Here is a 25101-nt window from a genome sequence, read left to right on the forward strand (position 1 = left end):
TTGTAGGTCCTTCTGGTTGTGCTCTGTGGGATGCCGCCTCAGCATGGCCTGATGAGTGGTGCCATATCCGCACCCAGGATCCAAACTGGCGAAACCCTGGGCCGCCGAAGCAGAGCACGCAAACTTAAGCACTTGGCCATGGGGCCGGCCCTAAATCATGTCTTATCAGTGGCATTTCCCAGTGCTCGGTAATGAATTGGGCTTAAAAAGCCAATTTACAGCACACACACACAGGCACACATGGAAAGAGGCTTTCTCAGAAACGCAAGTGATCTCAAAAGATTTGTTTTGCCTGATCACGTTTCCGGAGTGACATCCTGATGTGAAGCATGTCAACTTTTTTCAGCCTGGGAAGTTAGAATTAATAAGTGACAGTCAACTCGGTCTGCCATAACAACATGCCACAGACTGGGGGGCTTAAACAACAGAAATTTATCTTCTCACAGTTCTAGAAGCTAGACGTCCAAGATCAGGGTGCCAGCAAATTCGGTTTCTGGTGAGGGCTCTCTTCCTGGCTCGCAGACAGCCCTCTCTCTGTGAGTGTGGAGAGAGGGAACTCTCTGCGGTCTCTTCCTCTTCTTATAAGGACACCAGTCCTATTGGATCAGGGCCCTGCCCTTAAGACCTCATTTAACCTTAATTGCCTTGCTAAAGGCCCTATCTCCAAATATAGTCACATTGGGGTTTAGGGCTTCAAACTATGAATTTGGGGGAACACAATTCAGTCCAGAACAGTTTGATGGAATACTTCTGAAATATGGGAAGATTTGGCCCACTAAAAAGTAGGTGATATCTTGATGTAACATTTGAAATTGTATGTTATTAATTCAGGCCTGCTTTTATATTACTGTTAAAGTGGAAGCTATTTTGTGTGTGTGTTTGTGTCTATTCATATTCATTGATGTCATGCATTCAAAAGATCAAGTTTCACTTAATGATGCTCCTCTCAGAGCATTTATTCCATGGTGCTTATCCTCTCAAGATCTGTATCTTCTAATTGAGGGTGCGCTTAGTAAAGAATGGCAAATAGGTAGCAGACTTCTGAGTAAGAAAAATGTGGAGGGAAAGGCCTTAGAATAGGCATTGTTTTGAGTAGTGAGGGAAGAAAAAATTTTTTAAGACTAATTACGACTACTGAGCATAGGAAATTCTTAGATATCTTAAAAACTTAAGGTAAGAGACAGGGTGTGTTGGATTGGAACATATTCTTGTTTTGACTTTCAATCAGTTGTTGAAAATTTTTATTTGTAACATCTATTAGAATAGAACAATAGTAGTTATTCTCACAGAGACAGAGTGATTTAGGCAGATGGGCAGTTTTCTTTAAGTTGGGAACACAGGAGAAAGGAAAAGATAGGTAGGATGTAATTCCTAGATTGGATTTTGCTGCATGGCTTTTCAGGGAAAAAAATTGTAATATAGTATAGGGGCTGGCCCAGTGGCCAAGTGGTTAAAGTTCTGTGCACTCCGCTTCCATGGCCCGGGTTCACAGGTTCACATCCCAGGCACAGACCTACTCCACTCATCAGCCACACTGTGGAGGCATCCCATGTACAAAATACAGGAAGATTGGCACAGATGTTAGTTCAGGGTGAATCTTCCTCACCAAAAAAAAAAGAAAAACAATTGTCACATTGTGTAATATATCCTTCATTTTATAATTGCCTTTTGCTATATGATCATAAATGTCTACAAAAGCACTCAGTTTCTTCTCATTCCTCTCCTGCTCTTTATAACACAATTTCCAGCTATACTTATTGTTTCCAATTTCTCACTTTCTGCTGTCTGTGAAACTCATTCCAGTCATGACTTACCTCCATTTTTCTACTGATACTTTTCTTGTTAAGGCCACCAATGACCTTAACCTGGCACCATCCAGTGGTCCTCATCTTACTTGAATTCATAGCAGCATTTAACAGAATTACTCCCTCATTCTTGGTACCTTTGTCCACTGGGTTCCCAGAACACTATGCACTCACTCTTGGTTCTCTTTTTAGGTTACCGCCCACTGCTGCTCTTCTTCCAAACTCTTAACATTGAAGTCATTCTTTTATTTATCCTCGGGCTACGGTTATTCCCTTGGGGATTTTATCTAGTCTCATGATTTTAAATAACATCCACATATTCCAGTGATGAGCAGATGTCCATCTTAACACTGGACTTCTCTCTTGAACTCCAAACTCAAATGTCTAACTGCCTATTTGACCTCCTCAGTTAGGTATCTAATCGGCATCTAAAACTTAACCGAGTTCCTAGTTTTTCCTCATTTACCTAAGAGACAACCCCATCCTTCTCGTTGTTCAAGGCAGCAACTTTAGAGTCAGCAGTGACCTCTCTCTCTTCCTCTCACATCTTACATTTAATCAATAGATCCTGTCACCTCTACCTTCTAAATATATTCAGAATCAAACCTTCTCTTACCATGTCCACTGCTGTGACCTTGGTCCAAGCCATCATCACCTCTCCCTGGATTACCATGACAGGAGTTGTGTCCCTGCTTCCATCCTTGCTCCTCTTTAGACTGTTCTGAACCTCCTTTAAAAATAGATGTCAGATGGGCTCATTCTAAGTTCAGGATTTCCAGGGGCTTCCCATCCCACAATGACCCCACAGTGACCCTTGAGGTCCCATGTAATCTGCTCGTTCACCCTCCATTATCTTTCTGGCATCATCTCTTATTAATCGTCCCTTCTCTCACATAGCTCCAGTTATGAGGGCCTCTTCTCCTCAGACGTCTGTAAGGGTTGTTCCCTCACCTGCTTTCATTTCTCACTCAAATGTTCGATTCTTCGGCCCTCTCTATTTTCAGGTGCATCTTGCCTGCTTTGTGTTTCTGTCATCACTAAATGTGAAAGGTCCTTGATCAAGAGGATTTTTTTGGCCTTTTTTGCTCAGCATTATGTTTCCATGTGCCTAGCACAGAGTAAATGCTCAACGAATATTTACTGAATAAATATGTAAACAAAAGTCACTTATTCAACATATGTGGTGTTTCCAATAGTGTACTATATTCATTAAGCACTTTAATTTAAACTTTATAACCATCATGGGAGGTAGAAAATATACTACTTCTATATGAGAAAAGTGATATTGAGAGACTCAAACTCCCCAAGCCTGGATGCTGGCATTCCAGCTCAGCAATTCTGACTCCGGTCCAGTGTCCTCTCCTGTGTCCCCAGCAGGTAAGGAGAAGTCCATTTCCACCTTCAGAGAACTGTCAGATATTTCCATTTGGTATCTCTACTTTTTGAGTCCAGAGGTGTGTCTCTTCTTTATGGCTCCATCCTCAACCCGGCAGGGGGTCTGGTACATGGGAGGGGCTTAGAGATACTTGTTTCCACAGCTAAGTTACCAAGTTTGTCCAGCTGATGGTCCCATGGGTACCATCGTCTTAACTCCTTTACTTGACATCTCCCTTTGTGACTAAAAACCAAATTGGGGCATGGATAGGGGAAGAAAGTTGAGAATTGTAAGGGAACCACAACTGGGAATACTGGGTGTGTTTGCCAAAGGCAGTGTCCATCCACGGCCTCACTTTCTGCTTTCATTTCATGAAATCTTGTTTTCAGCCTTCTCTTTCCTCTGTTCTGCTCCCATGGAGAGAAAGGCTGAGAATGCCATAGAAAACTACACTCAAATCAAATAAATGCCTTTTAAGAAGATCAGTGGAGAGTGAGGCTTCCCTTTGAGGGTGTATTTTCTTGTGCTGGGCAGGAGGAGGAAGGGGAAAAAGGATTTGAACAAAAGGAAAAGGATCTAAGAGAAATAATCGCATGAAGAAAGTCACCCTAATCTGATGCCTTCTGTCTATCAGCTTTCAAGTAATTTCAACTGAAGAACTTCTGTTGCAGATGTGGTTTTGTATTTTATCCCTTTTATAGTGGAAAGGCCCTGACTGCACTGGGACAAATGGGTATTTTCTCTGTTGTTCGCAACTTTTCTTAAAAGTATATTTAATAAGAAAAGAAAGATATGCATTTAAGCAGTTTACTCTCCAGATAAAGTTAATCCATCCTCTATAGCAATCCCAAAGCAATCAATTTTTGTTGTAAGGATTATCATAACGCTTTTAATGCTTTCTACAGTAACTATTTTGCTGAGCAGGAACCAGGCATCTTACATTTTACAGTCCTGCCGCTATTTTAAGTCACCTTTTTTGAAAAGAAAATATGCAACCGGTTTGCAAGTTCAGCAGTGTGGAAAGGAATCAAGGAAGAGTTTCAAGTTTCCCCACTTAGAAAATATGTCTCCAAGAGCACTGAGAACAGCATGTGGCACATAGTACACTGTATCTAAGTGTTGGTTACATTTATAGAACTAAATACTCTCCCATCTTCCTCCTGAGACAAAACCAGAAGGGAAATGGCCCAGCAACTGACAAGCATTAACAGACAGCACGAAGGGGAGAGTGTTTTGTTTTCTCTGTGGCCAGTTTCTCTCCAGAGGGCAGCAGCTCCACTTCTGGAGAATTCCCTTTCACCTATTCCAGTTGACACCTTGAAACTCTAAAGTAAACCCCATATGAGAAGTTTCAGCTACAACCTCAGTTATTGCATGGGTCTTATGTGTGTGTATTTAGCTTTAGTTTACAAGATGGATCCCCAAATAAAATGTTGCCCGCTATTTAAGAGGAAAAATGCACCTTTGTTTTAAGTGAATTTACTCAAAGTGTCTAGTTGTGTGACCCTGGACAAATTAATTTTTGCAGATTTTGTTAAATTTAAAATAGGAATAAAAATAGTATCTACTTCATAGTGTTTTTATAAGATTACATTGGATAATATTTATAAGGAATTTAGAACTGTGCCTATAAGCTACCATATTTTATCAAGTCTAAAATGGCATCAATTGTGAGATACACTTCTATTTTGTGTATTTCTAAGAAAGAAAAGCAATGCCAATTATAATGGGAAGACGCTATCAGTTGTGACACCTCCTGACATGTTAAAAGATGAAAAAAGTATGGATCCTCAAATCAATGAAGTACCATAGTCAGTGCTAAATAAATGAATAAAATCCTAGACCAGGCGAGCTGATTATTCAGGGACAAGTTTGAATAGAAAAAAAATCTATTTGCATTTGTGAATGGTTATCTAAATAGCAACAAAATTCTAAGCAAACTATAATACTAATCAACGTCCAAATGACTTCTTGACTATTCTAAGAAGTTACTAAAGCATATTTCTTTCATTTTCTTAATGAGGTTTAAAGCCGCCTTCTTTATAGACTCTCTCGGGTCATTTAAAATCTAATTAAGGCATGATGATGGCTGTTCTAGATTGTGTCTCTTCCCCACCCCCTAAATTCATATGTTGGAGCCCTAACCCCCAAATGTGACTGTATTTGGAGACAAGATCTGTGAGGAGGTGATAAAGGAGGTCATAAAGATGGGGCCTTAATCTGATAAGGCTGGCAGGTGTCCATCTGAAAACAAGGAAGAGACACCAGAGAGCTCTCTCTCTGCCATGTGAGGACACAGTGAGAAGGCAGCTGTCACATGCCAGGAAGAGCACTCTCACTGAATTGGCCAGCACCCTGCTCTGGGACTTCTAGCCTCCGGATCTGTGAGAAATAAATGTCTGTTGTTGAAGCCACCCAGTCTTGGTGCTTTGTTATGGCAGCCAAGCCAACTGAGACAATGGCCAACACAGAGGGCAGGCACTGAGAGAGGACCGAGGATGAATTCACCCTGCTTCCCTCACATGGCTAGTCATTAGTCATCAAGGAATGTTTGACCTGAAGGTGCTTATTTGCGTTTGGAAACCAGAAAAAGGATCTCCCCATGAACACTTCCCAGTCCTTATTTTTCTGCTTACTCAACGCTAAATTCCCATGCTACTTTACTGACATTGTAATTGCTATTTTTATTTATATATATATATTTTTTACAGTTGTATTCAGCTACCTTTGGGAAATCAACATTCTTGTTGTGAACATTTAATTAGGTTTATAGTTTTAATTGCTTCTTTCATATTTATGCTTCCGTAGTAGATGGAAAACTTTCTCTCCTGCTGGTGGTTTGATTCTCTGGGTACTGGTTCTGCTTTTATGTGTTTTACAAATGAAACTTTGCCTTAGTATTTGTTCTTGCCAGTAATTGAATTTTGCTTCCATCGACATTTAAGATAGTATGAGAGGGGAGGGCCAGGAAAAATTCAGAATAATATAGAGGTTATTATGTGGAAGGCCTATCTTTATGGATTAAAAATCTGAATTATGGAATGTTTTTAAACTGGTTTTGTTATGGGAAACATGTGCATCAAGCAAAACACTAACCCATGGGAATCCTTGGGGAAACCTGTTTTAGTGAGTAGATGAGATTGCTTGTAATTCATGGAACAATTTATATGTAAATGGTCTACCTGAAAATCATGAGAGTGCTCCAGAACACTTGAAAAGGTTGTCTCTCATTAATAATTTCTAAACATTGCCTCTGCAATCTTGTTTACATTGTTTTTTATCAGAGCAAATGTAAGTCTCTCCATCCTGGTATAGCCAGAGTTGGTGTATTAGTTATCTATTGCTGTGTAACAAATCAGCCCAAATCTTAGAAGCTTAAAACAATCAACATACATTATTTCACACAGTCTCTGAGCATCAGGGTGGTCCTGCCTCAGGGTTATTAGATTGCAATTAACCTGTTGGCTGAGGTTGTAGTCTCTGAAGATTTGACTAGGGCTGTAAGATCTACTTCCAAACTCACTCATGTGACTGATGGCAGTAGACTTAGTTCCTGGCCACAGGGGCCTCTCCATAGGAGCTGTACCCAACCTAGTTTCCCCCAGAGTGAGTGCTGAGCAAGCGAGTGCACCACTGTCTTTTATAACCTAACTGTGGGAGTGACAAACCCTCACTTCTGCTGCTGTATGCTATTGGCACACAGTCCAACTGTGGTCCAGTGTGGTAGGGATTCTGCTTATCAGCTCATTTATCGTTCTGTTGGCAGGAAACTTCAGTTCCTCACCACATGGGCCTCTCGAAAGGGCCACTCATTCCATGGCTTCCCCAGGTGAGTGATCTGAGAGGCACAGAGAGAGTGGCCACCTAATCCTAGGAGTGACATACTGTCATTTCAGCTGCATGCTATTGGTCATAAAGACCAACCCTGGTACCATGTGCACAAAGGTGTGGATACTAGAAGGCAGGGATGATTGGGGACCATCTTAGAGGGTGGCTGCCACAACTGATATAATGTTGAGCAGAATGACAGACTCATAGAGTAAAATTATTCACTCACGGCCAGCCATGAGAATGGCTCCACTTACCATTAACCTGAATTCTCTCTTGGATCTGCAATCTCCTGATAATCTTCCAATAAGTTCTCCTTGGATTAAGTTAGCTCAGATGAGTTTTTGTTGTTATAACGAAAGACTCCTAACTGATAAAATGGATTCCAATGCAAATTAAACTTCAACTACTGTCTGTTTGTTACAGGACTATGGAAGTTAGATTTCTCATTATTGGTGATGGGAGATAACAATATAGAATTGTGGAGAGGGGCGGCCCGGTGGCTCAGCGGTTAAGTGTGCATGTTCCACTTCGGTGGCCTGGGGTTCACCGGTTCGGATCCTGGGTGCGGGACATGGCATCACTTGGCAAGCCATGGTGTGGTAGGCGTCCCACATATAAAGTAGAGGAAGATGGGCACGGATGTTAGCTCAGGGCCAGTCTTCCTCAGCAAAAAGAAGAGGATTGGCACATGTTAGCTCAGTGCTAATCTTCCTCAAAAAAAAAAAAAAAAGAATTGTGGAAAAAGTAGCAAGAACCTATGGTACTAAGTCGGAATTGGAGATAGCAATGTGAAGTTATATGCTGTACATAGACACACACTTCCTAGATCTGTCTACCCTTTCAGCCCAAATCACTCCCTAGCAGCAATGAGTAAGCCTATGTGCCAGGATCTTGGTTTCTAAATATGATGCCCCGCTAAAAACAATCCGGGCTCCTTGGAGAAAAATGATGAGGGCAGAGAAAATATGAGGTGAGACTAGCACATCTTTTGAGCCAGAAAATTAGCAAGATCTCAGAGAATAACGGGGATATGTCAAAATGACACAGCTGTCAGTTTGAAAGATCTCCTGCAGTCTATATTTGAGAGAATTTGAACATTAATATAGAATCAGTTTTGCAACCATCGTAATAATTGATTCTGGTGGAAATCATCAATGGATGCTAAAACTAGTGGGTAAAAGTTTGGTGAAGAATAGGATATTTACATAGTCTCACCATATCTCCCCTTAAAATGCTTGTTAATTACAAAGGGAAAAATAGTACCTTTACAAATCCCGAAAGCTGGCAGACACCACCTTAACCATGTGATTAAAGGTAATAGCACCAATAATGGGACAAATGACGTCATGTCCCTCCTGATATGATGCACTGAGAAGAACATAGTGTCACTCTGGGGTATTCTACTAAAAATGTATTACCTGAATCTAATCAAGAGGAAACGTCAGGCAAAATCAAAGTGAGGGACATTCTAGAAAATAACTGGTATGGATTCCTTAAAAATGTCAAGGTTAGGAAAGATAAGGACTGAAGAATAGTTTCTGCTTAAAGAAGGCTAAAGAAATGGGACAACTGAATGTAATGTAGGCCCCTCAGTTGGATCCTGAGCAGGGGAATAAATGGCTATAAAGGACATTATTGGGACAATTGGCAAAATTTGACAATAGGCTGCAGGTTATGTAATAGTATTGTATCAATGTCAAATTTTCTGATTTGTAAGAGAATCTTTGTTTAGGAAATACACACTGAAGTATTTAGGGCTAGAAGGGTATCATGTCTGCAACTTCCTGTCAAATGGCTCAGAAAAAGTTATGAAAGACAATGAATGATAAGGCAGATGGGGTCACATGCTAACAGTTACTGAATCTGGAAAAGGTCTTGTATTAGGTTGCTATTGCTGCTGCGACAAATTTCCATAAATTCAGCTTGTTTCTGTAGGTCATAAGTTTGGCCCAGTGTGGCTGGATTAAATCAAGGTATCAGCAAGATTGCATTCCTTTATGGAGACTCTGGGGAAGAATCTGCTTCCACGTGCTTTCAGGTTAATGGGAGAAATCAGTTCCTTGTGGTTGAAGGACTAAGGTCTCCATTTCCTTGTCTTTTGGCTCCCTCCATCTTCAAGCCAGCAATGGTGCTTTGAGTCCTTCTCAAGCTTTGAATCTCTTACTTCTCCTTCTAAGGGCTCATGCATCACATTAGCCTTACTTGGTGACCCAGGATAATCTCCCTTTTTAAAAATCAACCAATTAGTAATCTTAATTACATCTGCAAAATCTCTTCTGCCATGTAGGTAATGTAACATAACCATGAAGATCTTGAGGACCAAATTTCTTTCTACTATTGGTTCATAGGAGTTTTTTCCCTTATTCTTGCCACCTTTATGTAAATTTGAAACTACGTCAAAATAAAAAATGACATAGATTCACAAGCATAGCACAGGAAGTTGGAAAATGTAGTCATGGTCATTCACATTCTTCGTGGTTTCATTTTCTCCTAACAGCACTGCATCTCTTTTTCTCCCCCATTGCTTACCAGGTCACCACCAAATCAAGCAAGGGACCTGTGAGGTAGTTGCTGTGCACCGGTGCTGTAACAAGAACCGCATAGAAGAGCGATCACAAACTGTCAAGTGTTCTTGCTTCCCTGGACAGGTTGCTGGCACAACTCGGGCTCAGCCTTCTTGTGTTGAAGGTAAGACCTTTCTGATCAGTTCCTCCAATATTGCAAAAGGACGTAGAACTACCAAGAACTTCCCTACTTTACTATCTTTGCAATGCAAAGAAAAGTAGTTTCCTTCTAGGGCAGCGTCATTCCAAAAGTGAACATAAATATAACTCCACAAATTTCTTAATGAGTAAGGTGAGTTATTAGTGATGTCTCCCAAGAAGTAGCAGTGGGGAGTTCCATTCCCAGAAAATCGGGAAGATGTGCTTTGATTTCTTCTGGCCCCGCTGTATCTCCAGATCTCCCCCATCAAAGCAGTTTCCTCCCTAGAGATGCTCTTATTCCTGCTCTCAAATTCTATACTCCAAAAACAGCAGCCTGGTTGTCTCACTTCATGTTTAATGTTATAGATTAAAAATCTCTTCTTTCCTAGTTTATTATTTTAACAAACATTTATACAACATCTTCTTTGGAGCAACTTCTCTGAGAATAGTTTGGGATCATGTATCATTCATTTGTTGTTTCCCAATCTTCCAGCAGAGTACTATGCCAATAGTTAAAAAAAAAAAAAAAATGAATGACTGTTGATGGTTGTGGATGGAGGACTGGGATTGATTCCTTTTGATGCCCGGCTCCTTCTAGCAGACACCTTGTTAGAAACAAGTATTAGTCCCCAGGGGAACAGATACATGAGGTTAAGCCTTGTAGCAGTGTCTCTACAGTGGTGTGAAACCTCCCTGAAATTGAGCACTTCCAATCTTATCTGATGCATGTCTAAAGGTCAACAGTTAGAACACACACACACATTCTTAACTCCAGATCTTATTGCAGAATCAAAAATGATAGCTGACTTACCCACATCCCACCTACCCTACCAAACACAGACACTGATTGGTGGGTTGTATGATTACGAATGGTGTTGTCACAGGCTGATCTCAGCCACCTTTAAAGCCAGGAAGTGAAAGGGGAAAATTGCCCATTTACAATTCCTTATCAGAAACCGTGGGGGCCAAATGTGTTGCGGAATTCAGATTTTATCAGATTTTACAAAGGTAACATAGTGTACATACTATCTGTTACCTAACAAACCTTCTCCAGTCTTCTCCATGTCTTCTCCAGTGGTACCCATAATCACAGATATTAATATTTCTATAGTGAAATAAGTGAATATTCATGCAGAATGAGATAAAGCAAGAAGAACCTCATGTTAACTAAGCTAGGTTTGGCTGCCATCTTACAGAAATCCTTTCTATTTTCAGAGCTTTGTAGATTTGGGGGTTATAGATAAAGGATCATGGACCTATAAAAGAATATGAAGATCTTTAACATTAAAAAAAATAGCATTTAAAAGAAATTTGCTAAGTTCCTCTCCTCCTCCTCTTGGGCAGTTTAGTATATTTATTTTCTCCATCAACTGAATCCTAATCATAGCCATTCTGTTCCCTTACTGTCTCTCAAATCAGTCCACTTATCTCTACCCCACTGTTACCTCCACTTCTAGGAGTGAACATAACATCTTGCTGAGCTTACTACTACTCCTAGTCTTCCATTTTCCACCCCGTAGCCAGAATGATCCTCCTACAAAAACAGAACTGATCATGTCACTCTCATTCTTAAAACCATGCTTTAATGACTTCCCACTGTCTGTAAAATAAAATCTAAATTCTTTACCATGGCTTATGAAGCCCTGCGTAATATGACTGTCTCACTTCTCTCTTTCATCTACTCCACTCCATCCAACCTGGGGTCCTTCCCTTCCCTTTCATCTTTGTGCTTCACTTGTCTATACCCTTTGCCTGAATTGCCCTCTTCTTCGCAATACACATTTTGTCTACTTAATTCCTACTTTCCTTTCACATCTTTTGTATGTTCTTGTATCTCCCCGTACTTCCAGTTCATGACATGCATCCCTATTTTGTTGTAAAAACTTGTGGAATATATGCCTTCTTTTTAGTCCGCAAGTTGCTTGAGGACAGGAATTGGGTCTCTTTTTACACCTCCTCTCACTGACAGGAGGATTAGTGAGTTTTAGCACAGTGGAGAATTAATTCACCTTCACTAATCACCGATTGTTTTCTAAAGGTAACCACTGTGTTTGCTTGTCTCTGTAGACTTCAGACTTCTGCAGGAACTTAGAAATCATAATATAAACTATATTTATGCTTTGTCTAGCCCAGAATCTTTGGCTATAAAAAATCTTATATATCTAAATAATGTTTTACAATACTCAGAGCACTTTTATTGGTACTTGGCAAGTATGAATAGGGTAGAGATTACTATTAGCATCTTTCTCTTAGTAAAGGAAGTATTAATACCTTACCCTAAATTAGCTTGTTTTGTATACAGGCAGAATCCCCTTTGGTTACCACCCTGGGGGTAATAACTACATTTTCTCTTTGGTCAATATATTTTTCTGTATATTTGTGTATTTAAATCTGTAGAAAATGTGGTAGAATGTGTGTTATACACAAATGGTATCACATTGGATATTTCTTAATCCCACCTGCTTTATTCCTATCAATATTAGGTTGTTTTTTAATTGCTCCACAGCATTCCATTGTATGGATGGGTCATAATTTATTTAGCCATTCCTCTACTGAAGGACATTTTGGTGTCTATGGCAAAGCAAACAGACTCGCAGTCTAACTAAATGATTTCCCTAGTGTCATGGGATCAGCAAGTGATGGTGATGAATGATTTGGTGTCTGAGCAGAGTCTGTGCAGTAGAATGTTTTGTGATGATGCAAATATTCTTTCTATATATGTCTGTCGCTGTATGTGATGATGTGTATGGGTCCAATATGGTCGATAGCCACTAGCCACCAGTGGCTGTTGAGCATTTGACATGTGACGACGGTGAATTTAAATTTAAATGGGAACTTGTAACTAGAACCTTCTCTATTGGACAGTGCAGGATAAACTTTATGTAAATATATAACTTTGGTGCAACATTTGTGTGCAGAGAATGCTAAACCTCTGAAAGATGCAATTGTGACTGTGTTTTCATATTTGTGTCCCCTGCACCTAGCATTGCCTGGCAAACAGTCAGTGTTCAATGACTGTTTATTGGATCAAAGTCACTGGGGAAGGTGTAGAAAGTTGTAGTTTAGGCTCTGGTTAGGATTTATGTCTGTTTTCATATCCCGATGTTCTTTTATTCCTTATCTGAATATGTTTCCATTAGGGCTTTTTAGGTTTACCTGCTTAATCTTTATCCCATAATAATTATGCAGTAGCATGCTGCTAATTGGCACGTGGGAAGGCCTAGTCTCTGCTCTTCTGTTCCTCTTATCTTATTTGTCAATAAGAATAGAGAAGATCTAAAATATAAAATTCACTGGAATTTACATTTAAATTAAAACAAAGACAAGAAGATGTTGGAGTGGGGCAGTAATTAATGTTGGCCTAGAAATTGGAATATCCTTATGCATTTTGTTAATTCACACCACAGATGCTTATCTGGTGTTTTCACTGCTTTTCCATAGAATCATAGCTTTCATTAGTTAAACAGGAAGAAAAATTAGCTGTTCCCCCCCTCAACAAGCTTTTTTTGTTATAATTAACTTATGAAATCCCCCTGGATTATTGAAATGTATCTTTCATACACATTTGGGATTTGGTAGATAGGATAGGCTATGGTTACTTGAGTCCTAAAACAAACAACTGTTTAGCTGGTAAGAATTCTTCCTTTTGAATATTGTTCTGGCACATACAAGACTGTTTGGTGGTGGGAACTGTATTCTACACATTTATCACAATACAGCTCTATAGAGATAATGCTGAATGGTTTTATGATAAAATGAGATAAATGTGTAATACAATAAAGCTTAATTTATTTTGTCAAAGCCAATGCTTTCTAAACATCCTCTTTACTGAAGATTAATAAGACAAAATCTCGGGCATGGGAGGCGGTTACTTTGTAAAGGTATTCTTTTTCTTTCTTTTGGTGATGCCCGAATTTCTTCTGTTTTTCTGAGATGTCAGAAGAGAGTTGCTGTTTGCGCTGCAGACAACTTTTGTGGCTTTGCGGACTATGTGATGAGACACAGGTCTGTCTTTAAGATGTGATTTCACAAGGTTGTCTTACTGGCTCTGTTCTCTGTGCCACCAAAAAGATGCAGCAGCTTTCTGACTCTTCTCGGTGGCAGTCAGGTGAATGACAGCGAGTGCGCTTTACAAAAGCACTTGAGTTGGAAGGACATGCACCTTGCTTTTGTTGTTTCATTCATCAAGCTTTCATTTAGCACTTTTATGCTTGGCATGTCCTGGATGCTGGGAGGGAGGAGGAGGATTAGGGTCAGGTCCTGCTTTCAAGGAGCCCACAGTTTACTAGGAAAGATAGACAGTTAAACTCTAGTAAATGAAGGACTCCAGGAGACAGTGGAGAAAGCCATCAGGGATGGTGCCCCTGAGAAGCAATGGGTCTGACTTTACCAGGTAGGACGTAACTAGGGAGTGGAGCAGCGTAAAGCATATAAGCATGAGTGGGACAAGCCTGGGACCTGGGAGTAGCTGAGTCAGGCTCGGAAATGGTAGAAGAGAAGGCTGGAGATGCAAACAGAGCTCTTGACAGTAGAGGGGTAAGGTGAAATCAAATTTTAGGATTTAATTCCTGCCCTGTGGGAATTTGTATTATAGGAGAGTGGATGAAGCCAAGTGTGCCAATAAGAAAGGATCTGAAGTGCTCTGAACAAAGTCCATATGAAAGAGAGAGAGAGAGAGAGAGAGAGAGAGAGAGAGAGAGAGAGAGAGAGAGAGAGAGAGCACCCGTGCATGTGTGCATAGACTTGTGGAATTGCCCACACAGGGGCCAGGAAGGAAGACATGGGATAGTGCTGGCATGGGGTTTACCATGGATTAGGATTATTTTTACAAAGCACAGCTTTGATGAGGTCTGATGAATTACCACGGCCTCTTATTCTGGGCTGAGTACGTCTGTAGAACCATAAATCAGTGTTTCTCAACCAGGTTGATTTTGCCCCCATGGGGACACTGGATAATGTCTGGAGACACTTTTGGTTGTTACACTGGGGCAGAGAGTGCTGCTGTCATCTAGAAGCTAGAGGCCAAGGATGCTGCAAAATATCTTACCAGGCACTAGATAGACTCCTACAGTAAAGAATTTTCCAGCCCGAAATGTCACTAGTGTCAAGATCGAGAAACGCTGCCTCAGAGGTCCCCATATACGCAGATGTACTTGTGTGAGGTAGTATTTCGCTGAGGGGAAAAACTCAGATCGCAAAAGATCAGTCTATATAAATCTGTCCACTGCTGCACTCAGTACCTCCGTGTACTTTGTGGAAATAGCAACACTGTGTTATTTGTGAAATGTGTGAACAAGTAAAAGCCTCCCTTAAAAACAAAAAATCAGAGTGCTCCAACTCCTGCTTTTGTGCTTGTTACCTGGGTCAGGTCAGAATGGACTCTTTTCTTAAAATAACAAGAAATACAAATTGGCAGGGCTTTCCACCATCTATCTTAAAAGTTAATAAATGGCTTAATTTTTACAGAACACAGTGAGTGCCTTGAAATAATGGTGGTAAGAGCAAAATAGCTAAAGCTAAAATACATTAATATCTCACAGCATATTCTTGTGACCGTTCCCATTTTCTAGATGATATATATTCTGGGAAGATATATTCTTCGTCTTACTGTCCATATTTTTGGTATAAAAACACACTTTTCTTTAGAAAAGCTTTCACTCTGTGTAAACACCACTAAAGTCAGTCAACAAATGAGAGACCAACTCTTGAGAAGTGAGCTTGTCCTTTGTTAGTCTTATTTGAAGGTGGGTTTATCTAAATAGCTATATAAATACATATTGTGTTTTATTTAGTGGGGTGATATTTATGTGGGACAGGGATAGCAAAAAACCTCCATTTATTTTGTACAATAGAGAGTAAAGAAAATGCACCAAAATAGCTAATTAGTCATCTATTTTCACCTAGAAAACATTATAGAAAGTACTAGTTGCTACCACAAAACTATGGCTTCACGATCTCTTTTTTTTCTTCATTTCTGCGTAAAACTAAGAATTCATTATAAGATGGCAGCCTGAAGATAGGCATATTTTGTGTTTTTGTAAGTCAGGAAGGCGTGGGGCTTTTTAAAGAATTTTATTTTAAAAATAGAAGTGGTAAGACACTTTCTCATTTAAAGTGTATTATGGTATTTTCTAACAGAAAAAAATATATATGCCTCCTACAAATGTATTTTCCTGTGGAGATGAGGCTCAGTTAAGTGGGCAGATGTTCTCAAGAGTTGTTTTAATAGAATCCTCCTTCTGAGTCCTTTGTCCCACTCAGCCTGGCTCAGCATACACAAAGCTTAAACTTCCTGGCTGTTTAATCACCGCGTTCACTGTCAGGTCAAACCCGGGCTTGGTTCTCATCTTAGCTGTAAGTTCCTTCGTCAATCTTGAACTTGTAAAGAAATTTGAGACTTATTTTGGCTACTGTCATGGCTGTTATTATGTCTCTTGTTTTTGCTGTTAAATCTCTCACAAAGAAACTCCATCATGGATAGTGTATCTACTTATTGAGGCGCCTCACTCAATGTATTCTTCTAGAAGATATAAAAATGATTTTTTTTTTTGCAGATAGAAATATTTCAGATATTTGTAATGTAAAAACTTGCTATTTTAAGGAGTCTATTTTGAATCCATCTTTAGAGATATCACTCCATATTTTATTTTTCTTTGATTTTTTTATTGCATAACAGATAACATTATATAATTTTGAGGTGTACGTCATAATATATTTCGAATTCTGTGTAGATTACATCATGTTCACCACCCAAAGAGTAATTACAATCCCTGTATTGTCTAATTAAATGAAAGAAAACTGGTAAATAATTTTACAAGCACTTGATCAGATATTCTTCCTTCTTTTATTTATTTAAATTTATTTCAATACTTAAATAAAATACTAGGCAAATAATATTTAATTTTTTTCTGTAGTTAGGAATTTGCATATTTTCCTGTGACGTATGCCTGAATCCATCCATTTTTTTTCCCTCCAGGTCCTTTTCTAGATTTTGGCATCAGAATTATCTTGGGTCCCCCATGAGTCCAGTAAGGAAGTACCAACATTTCTCTGCTGTGATGTTGAGATAATCTGGTTCAGTCGATTTCCTCTGCAGGGAATTTGTTCTCAGATTTCTCAGTCACACTTGAATTTGCCTTCTCTTTCAGACTTCTCTCTGTCCCAAATTCTTTCATCATCCTCTGCCAAGCTAACTCTTCTAGGCCCACAGCTTTCCCTGGCTGATTGCACTACCTTGTTCACAAACCTTCCATGGCTCCCCACTGCCAAGAGAATCAAGTCTAATCTTGAGCTGACCTTGAGAGCCCTTAAAGGTTGCTTCCCAAACCATCCTCCTCAGCTGAGCATCCAGTGCTTCCTTGCTGACCCCTCACTTCAGCCACACGGGTGTACTGGCTTCTAGATGGACCATTCACTGTCCCACTGCCCCTCCTACCTTCACTTGGATGGATCACTAGGCATCTCTCAAGGCTTCTTTTGAATCTTCCATGTAGCTCTGACACCTCTCAAGAGGACATAGGCTCCCACTGCTGAGTGGAAGAAAGTGTGTCTAAGGAAGACTTTTAAAGATAAAAAAAGTATTTTAAATTCAGCTTTAACTCTGTGTAAATATATCTAAGCTCTGTCAACATTTATATAACTTTTCCAGTCCTGCAGATGGTATTTTAAATTGAGGTTTGGGAACCATCTCTTATTTATCTTTAAATCCACTTGGGAACAACCTAAGATATTCAGAAAATAATGAAGGACTGGCCAGCAGTATGAATATGGTCATACTCGATGTAGCACTTATTCATCTAAACTATTATTGTAAATTGTGGTGTAGCAGAAAGGCTGCTGGATAGAGAGTACAGAGATGTAAATTGCAGTACGTCCTCCTTCGCTTTTACTAACTTTGTGGAAAGCTCTGGTTTTTGTTTCTGGAACCATCTGGCTCCCCTAGCTGCTTCTGAACTTTGTTGGGACAATTAAAAGAGGAACAGTGGGTGCTTTGAAAATGACAAAACTCCATACAGTTTTAAGGTGAGATTGTTGTGATATTTGGGGCTGAGAAGAATATAACCATCTCAGTCTTTTCCCCAGTGAGTCTCTCCACTCCAGTTCATTGGCAGTCTCTGACAAAATAAATAACCCGTTTAGCTATATCCCTTCCTCAGTGTTGTCACCTTCTGATTTGAATAGCAAATGGTTATCCTCGATCAGTATTGGCTAGAATCAGGAATGGTGGCTGCATGTCGAGAAGACACAATGTCTGGCCACTTTAGCCGATAATGAACCCGTCGTGTGCCCTCATCACGCCACGTCGTATTTTCTCCTCGCAGAGTTTTGAACGCACTGGCTTGCTGTGTTACCTACTTTGGTCGCTGCTTCTATACAAGGAGTTGTTTCTAGTGGAGATCTCTGGTGTGAGGGAAGGGTTTGTATTTAAGGGTTGGAGGTGGGCTCCAGCGTGTCAGGCTGCCTCCATTCAGATGCTGCTCGACTGCTTGCAAACTGGAATTTTGAGCGAGTCACTCAGTACCTCTGGGCCTCAGCTTTCTCTTCTCTGTAAAATACAGGAAGATAACAATTTTTAACCTCAAGGTTGCAGTGAGATGGAAATTAGAAAATGCAGGGAAGACAATTAGTAGGGTACCCGGCCCTCAAGAAAAAGTGGCTATTAGCATTTAGAAAGATTTGTTTGAACTATTGAGTCAGGCGGTAGTAGGTTGAGTCAGCTCCATTGGGGGATGTTTTCTATCAAAGTGTTGCTGTTTCAACAAGAAAAACAGGGCTAAACTAGGCCCCCCCCCCCCCACCGCCATACACACACACTTCCTCTGACCCCGGAGCTTTGCCCTGAGCCAGCCCGTTGGCTGGGCTCACCTTTAAAAATCAGTCACAGTCCTTTTTGTTCTTGGAATCTGTGGGAATAAACAGCCAAGTTGATGGTGTTTCCTTCACTTCTCTTCATCTGCCTCCGAACCCAGAGAACTGGGGTGCTAGTTGCTGCTTCACAGGCTTGAAACATGAAATCATTTTATTGGCAGGGATGGTAAGGTAAGGGGGAAAGTGAATTCACAGGTGACTGAACTAGTGTAGGGTGTCGGCATTCGAGGGAATACCAAGTCGTCCCCCCCCCCACCGTCTTCACTTCACACCTAGTAATTGACTGGAATGGCAGGATGAGCACTGTGTATGATGGAAATGTTTACTGCTTTTAGTCTTTGCTACTGATGACAAAGAGTGTCAAATATAACAACTTTGCAATATCAATATCCACCATTGTAACCAAGAACTAAAGGTAATGACCACAATAATAGCTAACATTTTCTGACAACATAGTGACTGGCCCAAAGTCAGCCAGGACTTTCACATGGGTTAGCTTATCCTCGTGACATCCTGGGGTGAGGTTCTGTTTTTATCCCCATTCTACAGATGAAGAAGCTGAGGCTGAGAGGTGTTAAATACTCAGTCCAAGGTCACTGAAAAAGAAAGTATCACAGCCACATTCAAATCCAGGCAGGCCCACTGCAAAGTAAGCAGTCTCACTAACTGTATTACAATTAGTTACCCAACAGCCAAAAAATGTGTTACAGAGCATGTGGCTGGTTGCATTCTTTAAATTTACTTGTGGTGAAATAATTCTTATTAGCAGTCTTTGCAGTCAGTGTCCTAATCTGTATTGAGCTTTATGTTGTCCATATTTGGAGGAAGAAACAGTGTAACAAACATTTTTTGGCCTTTCTTTTCCAGCTTCCATCGTGATTCAGAAATGGTGGTGTCACATGAATCCTTGTTTGGAAGGAGAGGATTGTAAAGTGCTGCCAGATTACTCAGGGTGGTCCTGTAGCAGTGGCAATAAAGTCAAAACGACAAAGGCAAGTATAGACAAAACACTACTATCATTTACAACTTCAGCACATTGTTAGCTATGGCGTTCCCTACTGCCATCAAGAGGACAACATGGTTTTATGTTGATGAACCTGCTTGGACAGTGCCACCCTGTGACTTTGGTCTTTGAAAAGCCCTTTTCCCAATGTCACCCTTTATGTCATATTTCACAGAGCAGTGATTTGGTGGGTGAATTCCTTATTTTAGGCAGGGCTGCTAAATTCATTGCAGCGCCTTCTAAAGTAAAGGTTTCAGAGCTGACAGGCCAGTGTATCAAAAAAGCGTGGCAAGGATCCACACACACATGATTTGCTGAAGTAGAAATACCTACTGCCTGTAAGGAGATTTAATGGTTGAAGACTCTAATACAAGTCTTACAAGTCAACAGTTTCCTCCCCAGATGGTCTTCTTTCCAGTTCTCCCTGTCTCCGAAGGGCACCATTGTCTACCCCATTCTTGAGCCAGAAATCTAACTTCTTCCTTATCTCCCCATGTCCAATCTATTATTTTGTCCTTGGGATTGTTTCTCCCAGATCCCTCCGTGAATCTGCATCACCATACTTACAACCCCCGTCATGTCCACATTGTGTCTCATCTGGACTCCTGAGTTGCTGCCTCACATCCTCTCTTGCTTCCTTCTAGTCTGTTCTCCACACGATGACTACAGTAATTTTTGTGAAATGCAAATCTTCTAAGCTAGTCCACCCCCATATCTTTCAATGGCTTCTCCTGGCTCTGTGGTCCACTAGCCCCTGCCTCTGGCCCTTAATCAATAACCTCGCAAGCCAGCCCCCTTTCATTCTTTCTTTCTGCTCCGGCTTCCATTGTACCTCTTACTGTGGTGCCTTTGCAGTTGCAAAGGACTGTGCTTCCCTCCTTTCTTTTCTAGTTAACCATTATTTCTTCAGGGAATCCTTCACTGATTGGCTTCATGTCCCCTGTATCTCTGAGTGTGTACTGTGGTTACATTTTACCTGGAGTGGTATACTATTGGCTTAATACCTAGTGCTTTCTGTCTTGGCGGAGAGCTGTGAAGTCAGGGCCCTTGTCTGTTTTGCTTACCCTGATAGTCCCAGAGCCAGCTATTGTCTCAGTAACTATTTCTTGAATGGAAATCAATAAAACAGGTCGTTCTGGGATTGTTAGTGTTAGACACACCGGAATGGAATGACTCTTTAGTTCTGGTTGTTATCTGAGCCTTGCCCCCTTAGGAGGTATAACAGTTCTTGAATGGCTTCTCATCTTGCTTACATTTCCCCCTTTATGAGTATTTTGAATTGCTGACACTTAGAGTTCTCATTCATCTTCAGCCACTGAGGTCAAAAGCAAGTGAGTTCTTCTTCTGTGTGTGTATATGAGCTATTATAATAAACAAGACTTTATAAAATATATATTTAAATATAATGCCATTAATATAATGAAAGATATTAAATCTAAAACATAAAATACTATAAAGTAAAATTTTATAATAAATTTTAAATTAAATGTAAATTTCAGCTGACATTATCATACCCCAAATTATCAATAGTATAGTAAGTCAGTTGATTCGTTCCTTATTATCTTGTTAAAAATCATAAGTTCACAATCAAGACTATTTTCAACATTAATTACAATTATCAACTAACTTGTTCTTATGAGTGATCTCGAGATGATGAGGCTTAATGACCTGAGACATGCTTTTAGATCCAGGGCAGTAGAAGTTCCTGGGGTCATTTAGTGGTGGAGGGAGGAAGTTCACACTCTCATCATTTCTACCAGCTCCTCTTCTAAGCCGCTCCCAATAAACTTCCAATCTGTATAAACTCAAGTGTGCTTGCCAAGCAAACCCTGCCTTAAGATAGTTCCACTATCCTTTCTCCATGGCCCCTTTCAGCCTTCCTAAATACAAATCTCATAGTCGCCAGTGAACTAGGGTCTTACATCCATCAATGAGCAGATTTTTCTTTCATCGTATTTCTTGCAGACTAAGAAATAACTTTTTGGAAGATTATATTTTTATTGATTCTTACATATAAATATAAAACAAGACCATGAGCACCAGCCAACTGTGTTCCAGAAAAGAATGTGTCTAAGTAATCTCTTGCTGGAGCAGCTGCTTCTCTATTTATGTGCCGTTAGAGAGGGCATTTGCAGGAAGCAAACCTTCAGGGGCATTTTTGCTCTGTGTGCTGGGAATAGAAGTTTGCTCTAGCAAAATCCTCCACGGTAGTGACATTTCATTTAGCACTTTGAAAAGTTGTAGAAACATAATACAGGTCCCTAAGCCATCATGATACTTAGCTGCTTTTTTAAAAATGATACACCACTTGAGAATAATCTCGAAGTCATAAAACTTTGTTTCCTTTCTTAATCCAAGGCCGTGTGACTTGAACTGCATAAAACATTTTATATCTTTTATGGATCTTATGCACACAGAGTAAATTCATTTGTGGAGCTGTGACCGGCTTCCATGAAGGGCTTGGTGCCCACGGGAGCTCTATCTTTTTCTCAAAATCGACACTGACCTTACCCCACAGGTGAGATGGAGGGCCTATATGCTTCCCTAGAGGGGCGTTAACTATATAACAAAACAGATTCCATTTTCCTTGACAGTTCACACAGAGCAGCATCAAAACACAGAAAGACTGGAGAGTAAGAGTGTCTGCAGTACGCCACCTATGTCAGAATTTTATTTTCCATTTAAATGCAAATACGAAAAGAGCTAGCAGTCAATTTGAGATATTAATAGTCCTAGATGAAGATATGAAAATGAGCGGGGACAGTTCCCTAACCAGTCATTTTGTCTTTCCCGAGGAGAAAAGGTTGGCATGGAGTTTTTTCTGCCTGCATAATGTTCAGTATCCCCAGAGAGGGTGCAGCTACTACTTTTTGTGGGAAAATATAACTCTGTCATCTTGCCTCAACTTTCTTTTTCTTAATTTAATTCTGAGTCTTACCGCATACTCTGTGCTAGATAATTCTTCTCTGAGTTTTCAGTATTAAGGCTCCTAACAAGCGTACAGTGTCTTCTTAGCACCAAAGCCAGCCATTTGCTAGGGCTTTTTGTTGTTTGCAGATAGAAGTAAATCACATTGAATTTTGTGAACTTTTAGATTTTTTAATGTTCTTATTTTTAAAACATCTACTAAGGGTGAAGAGCTATGTCTTTAGAGCGGTAGTTCTCAACCAGAGGCAGTATTGCTCTGCAGGGGATATTTGGCACTATCTGGGGACATTTTTAGTTGTCACACATTAGGGAGGAGGGTTGTACATGCATCTAGTGGGTAGAGGCCAGGGATGCTGCTAACCATCCTAAAATGCACAGGACAGCCCCCACAACAAAGAGTTATCTGGCCCCAAATGTCAATAGTGCTGAGGTTGAATAGAGTATTTTTTTCAGTAGCTCTTTGCAAGCATCCTACCTGATTGTCTGTCTTCATTTTGTTCTTCAAAGTTTCTATTAAGTGTCTAAATGTTTATGATATTTCATATTGGAAAGCTAAAGGTAAGAGTTGAGAATTTAAATAACAGGCTTTCTTTTCACTACCTCCCTCATCCTTAAGATCTAAGATGACCGGGTCCTTCCAGTATCTTCCTCAAATGGCTCTCTGTCTGTTGGGCTACTGCCATGGGTCATCCTCATCCTCTTGCGACTCAATGCTATAGTAATTTAATGGTGTCAGTGGCTACAGAAAAATCATCATGGGAACTTGTTAAAAACACACTGTTTTGAGCCTCACTTCTAGGATATTCTGGTAAAGTCAGTCTGCGATGGGGATTAGAAAACCATACTTTTAGAATGTTGTTCTTAGGGTAATTCTGAAGACAAGCAGGATGCAGGAACCACTGGTTTAACTTAGCTCCCCACCTGCTCTCTGTTCTTGCCTTTAACTGGCTTATACTCTGCTTTCTCTGCCACCAGGGCAAACTGCTTGCCCAGATTCTGCCCTGGTGAGAGACCATCAGTGGGTCCTCACTGGTAACTGATAGAAAATACACAGTATAAGCATCTTGGGAAGGGCCATGTATCTCCATCCCTCAGTGCCTTCCTCTTCATCTCCTCTCTCTTCTACAATTCCACTTGTCTTTCAAGATCTAGCTGAGATTGCTCTTTACCCTGATGTCTGGCCTTTCCTGATCCCTACAGCTGGAGCTTGAAATATTCAGGGTACCCTGTCACATGAGAGTGGAGCTAATATTGACCTGTTAGCAACCTTTTATCCACAAAAATTTCCAAATAACAATGAGCTTTCCATATCAATCAGCAAAATAAACATTTTAAGGGAAAGTAAATCTGAAAGCATCTTATCATTCAACTTTCAGTGCAAAACGAGCTGGGCATGGACAAGGAACTTCCTCAAATGAGATGCTTTTGAGAATTACATTCTACATGTAGGTTGATAGTTGGCTGTAAACACTGTTAGCTTCTATAGGATGCATGCATGATAGGTCCAGAGAGAGCTAACATGACAATAGCCACTATTTCCTGAGCACTAACCCCACGGCAGGCACCAGGCCACGTACTTCATTTCACATATTTCATTCACTCTAACTGAAGGAGCCATGTGCTATTATTTCCGTTTAACAGATAAAGAAACTAAGGCAGAGAGAGACAGTCCTCTCCATCTCAGAAAATGACCAACTCCATTGTTTGGTTACTCAAGCCAAAGACCTCGGAGTGGCCATGCATGCCTCATCTCATCTTTGTGCCTCAGGGAGAGAAAGGGCCCCTCGCGTTGACGCCTCTCTGGACAATTCTTCCCCTAGATAGTCAGGGTTCCCTCCTTTCCTTCAGGTTTCTCCTCAGATATCTCCTTCCCCAACAATCCTCTATTAAAGAACACAGCAATGCTCATTAGTTTACGTACTGTCTTGTCGTTGGCTGCTTGCATGGTATGAAGGCAGAGTTGAGGAGTTGGGACCATGGCTGTATGGCCTGCAAAATGGAAAATATTTACTGTTTGGTGTTTTACGGAAAAAGTGTGTCAATCTCTACTCTAGAGAAACTCCACGAGGCCAGAGTTTTTCTTTTGTTTGTGCTGGAGATATCCTAGCAAACCAAAGAGTAATTGTAGAATGCATAAATAAAGGCCACAGGTCAGTTAAGAGCAAATCTGAGGTTTGAATAAATACCTGATTGGGTCAGAAGCTCAGCCATGATGGTTATGCTGTCAAATAATATAATTCACTTTGAAAATATTTTCATGGTGTAGACATGTTAAAGTCTTACGCTTTTCTTTTTCTAGCTGTATGTTAATTAAACTGTAAAATTTCTTACACGACTAAATCAAATGATAAAAATTGCAGATGTTTTCTTAGATCATAAATAATGAGCCTGGGTGTTTAAAAATGGAAAAAACAACCGCACTTCTTAATAGATGTATGTTTTTACTAAATATGGCAGTTTTATAAAATAACCTAGTTTTTAAAGTGAAAGTTAACCACATGAAGAAAGTAACAAAGGCAACATTTTGATCTTGACATACACTGATTTTAATCAGCATTCATTTGAAAAATTTTAGAGCCATTAACA

At 40.2% G+C, this 25101-nt stretch overlaps 1 protein-coding gene across 3 annotated transcripts in view; it reads left to right on the forward strand.

The window, feature by feature from the left end:
- The window catches only part of TAFA4 (TAFA chemokine like family member 4), a 148025-nt gene that overhangs the window by 121229 nt on the left and 1695 nt on the right, over positions 1-25101 (forward strand). For all 3 annotated transcript variants that reach the window (XM_023620099.2, XM_023620100.2, XM_070238649.1), the window contains exons 4-5: positions 9544-9699; positions 19452-19576. In XM_023620099.2, coding sequence (XP_023475867.1) covers positions 9544-9699; positions 19452-19576 — 281 coding nt within the window. The remainder of the gene's footprint in view (positions 1-9543; positions 9700-19451; positions 19577-25101) is intronic.

The sequence above is a fragment of the Equus caballus genome, chromosome 16, assembly GCF_041296265.1.
Source record: "Equus caballus isolate H_3958 breed thoroughbred chromosome 16, TB-T2T, whole genome shotgun sequence".
Classification (NCBI taxonomy): domain Eukaryota; kingdom Metazoa; phylum Chordata; class Mammalia; order Perissodactyla; family Equidae; genus Equus; species Equus caballus.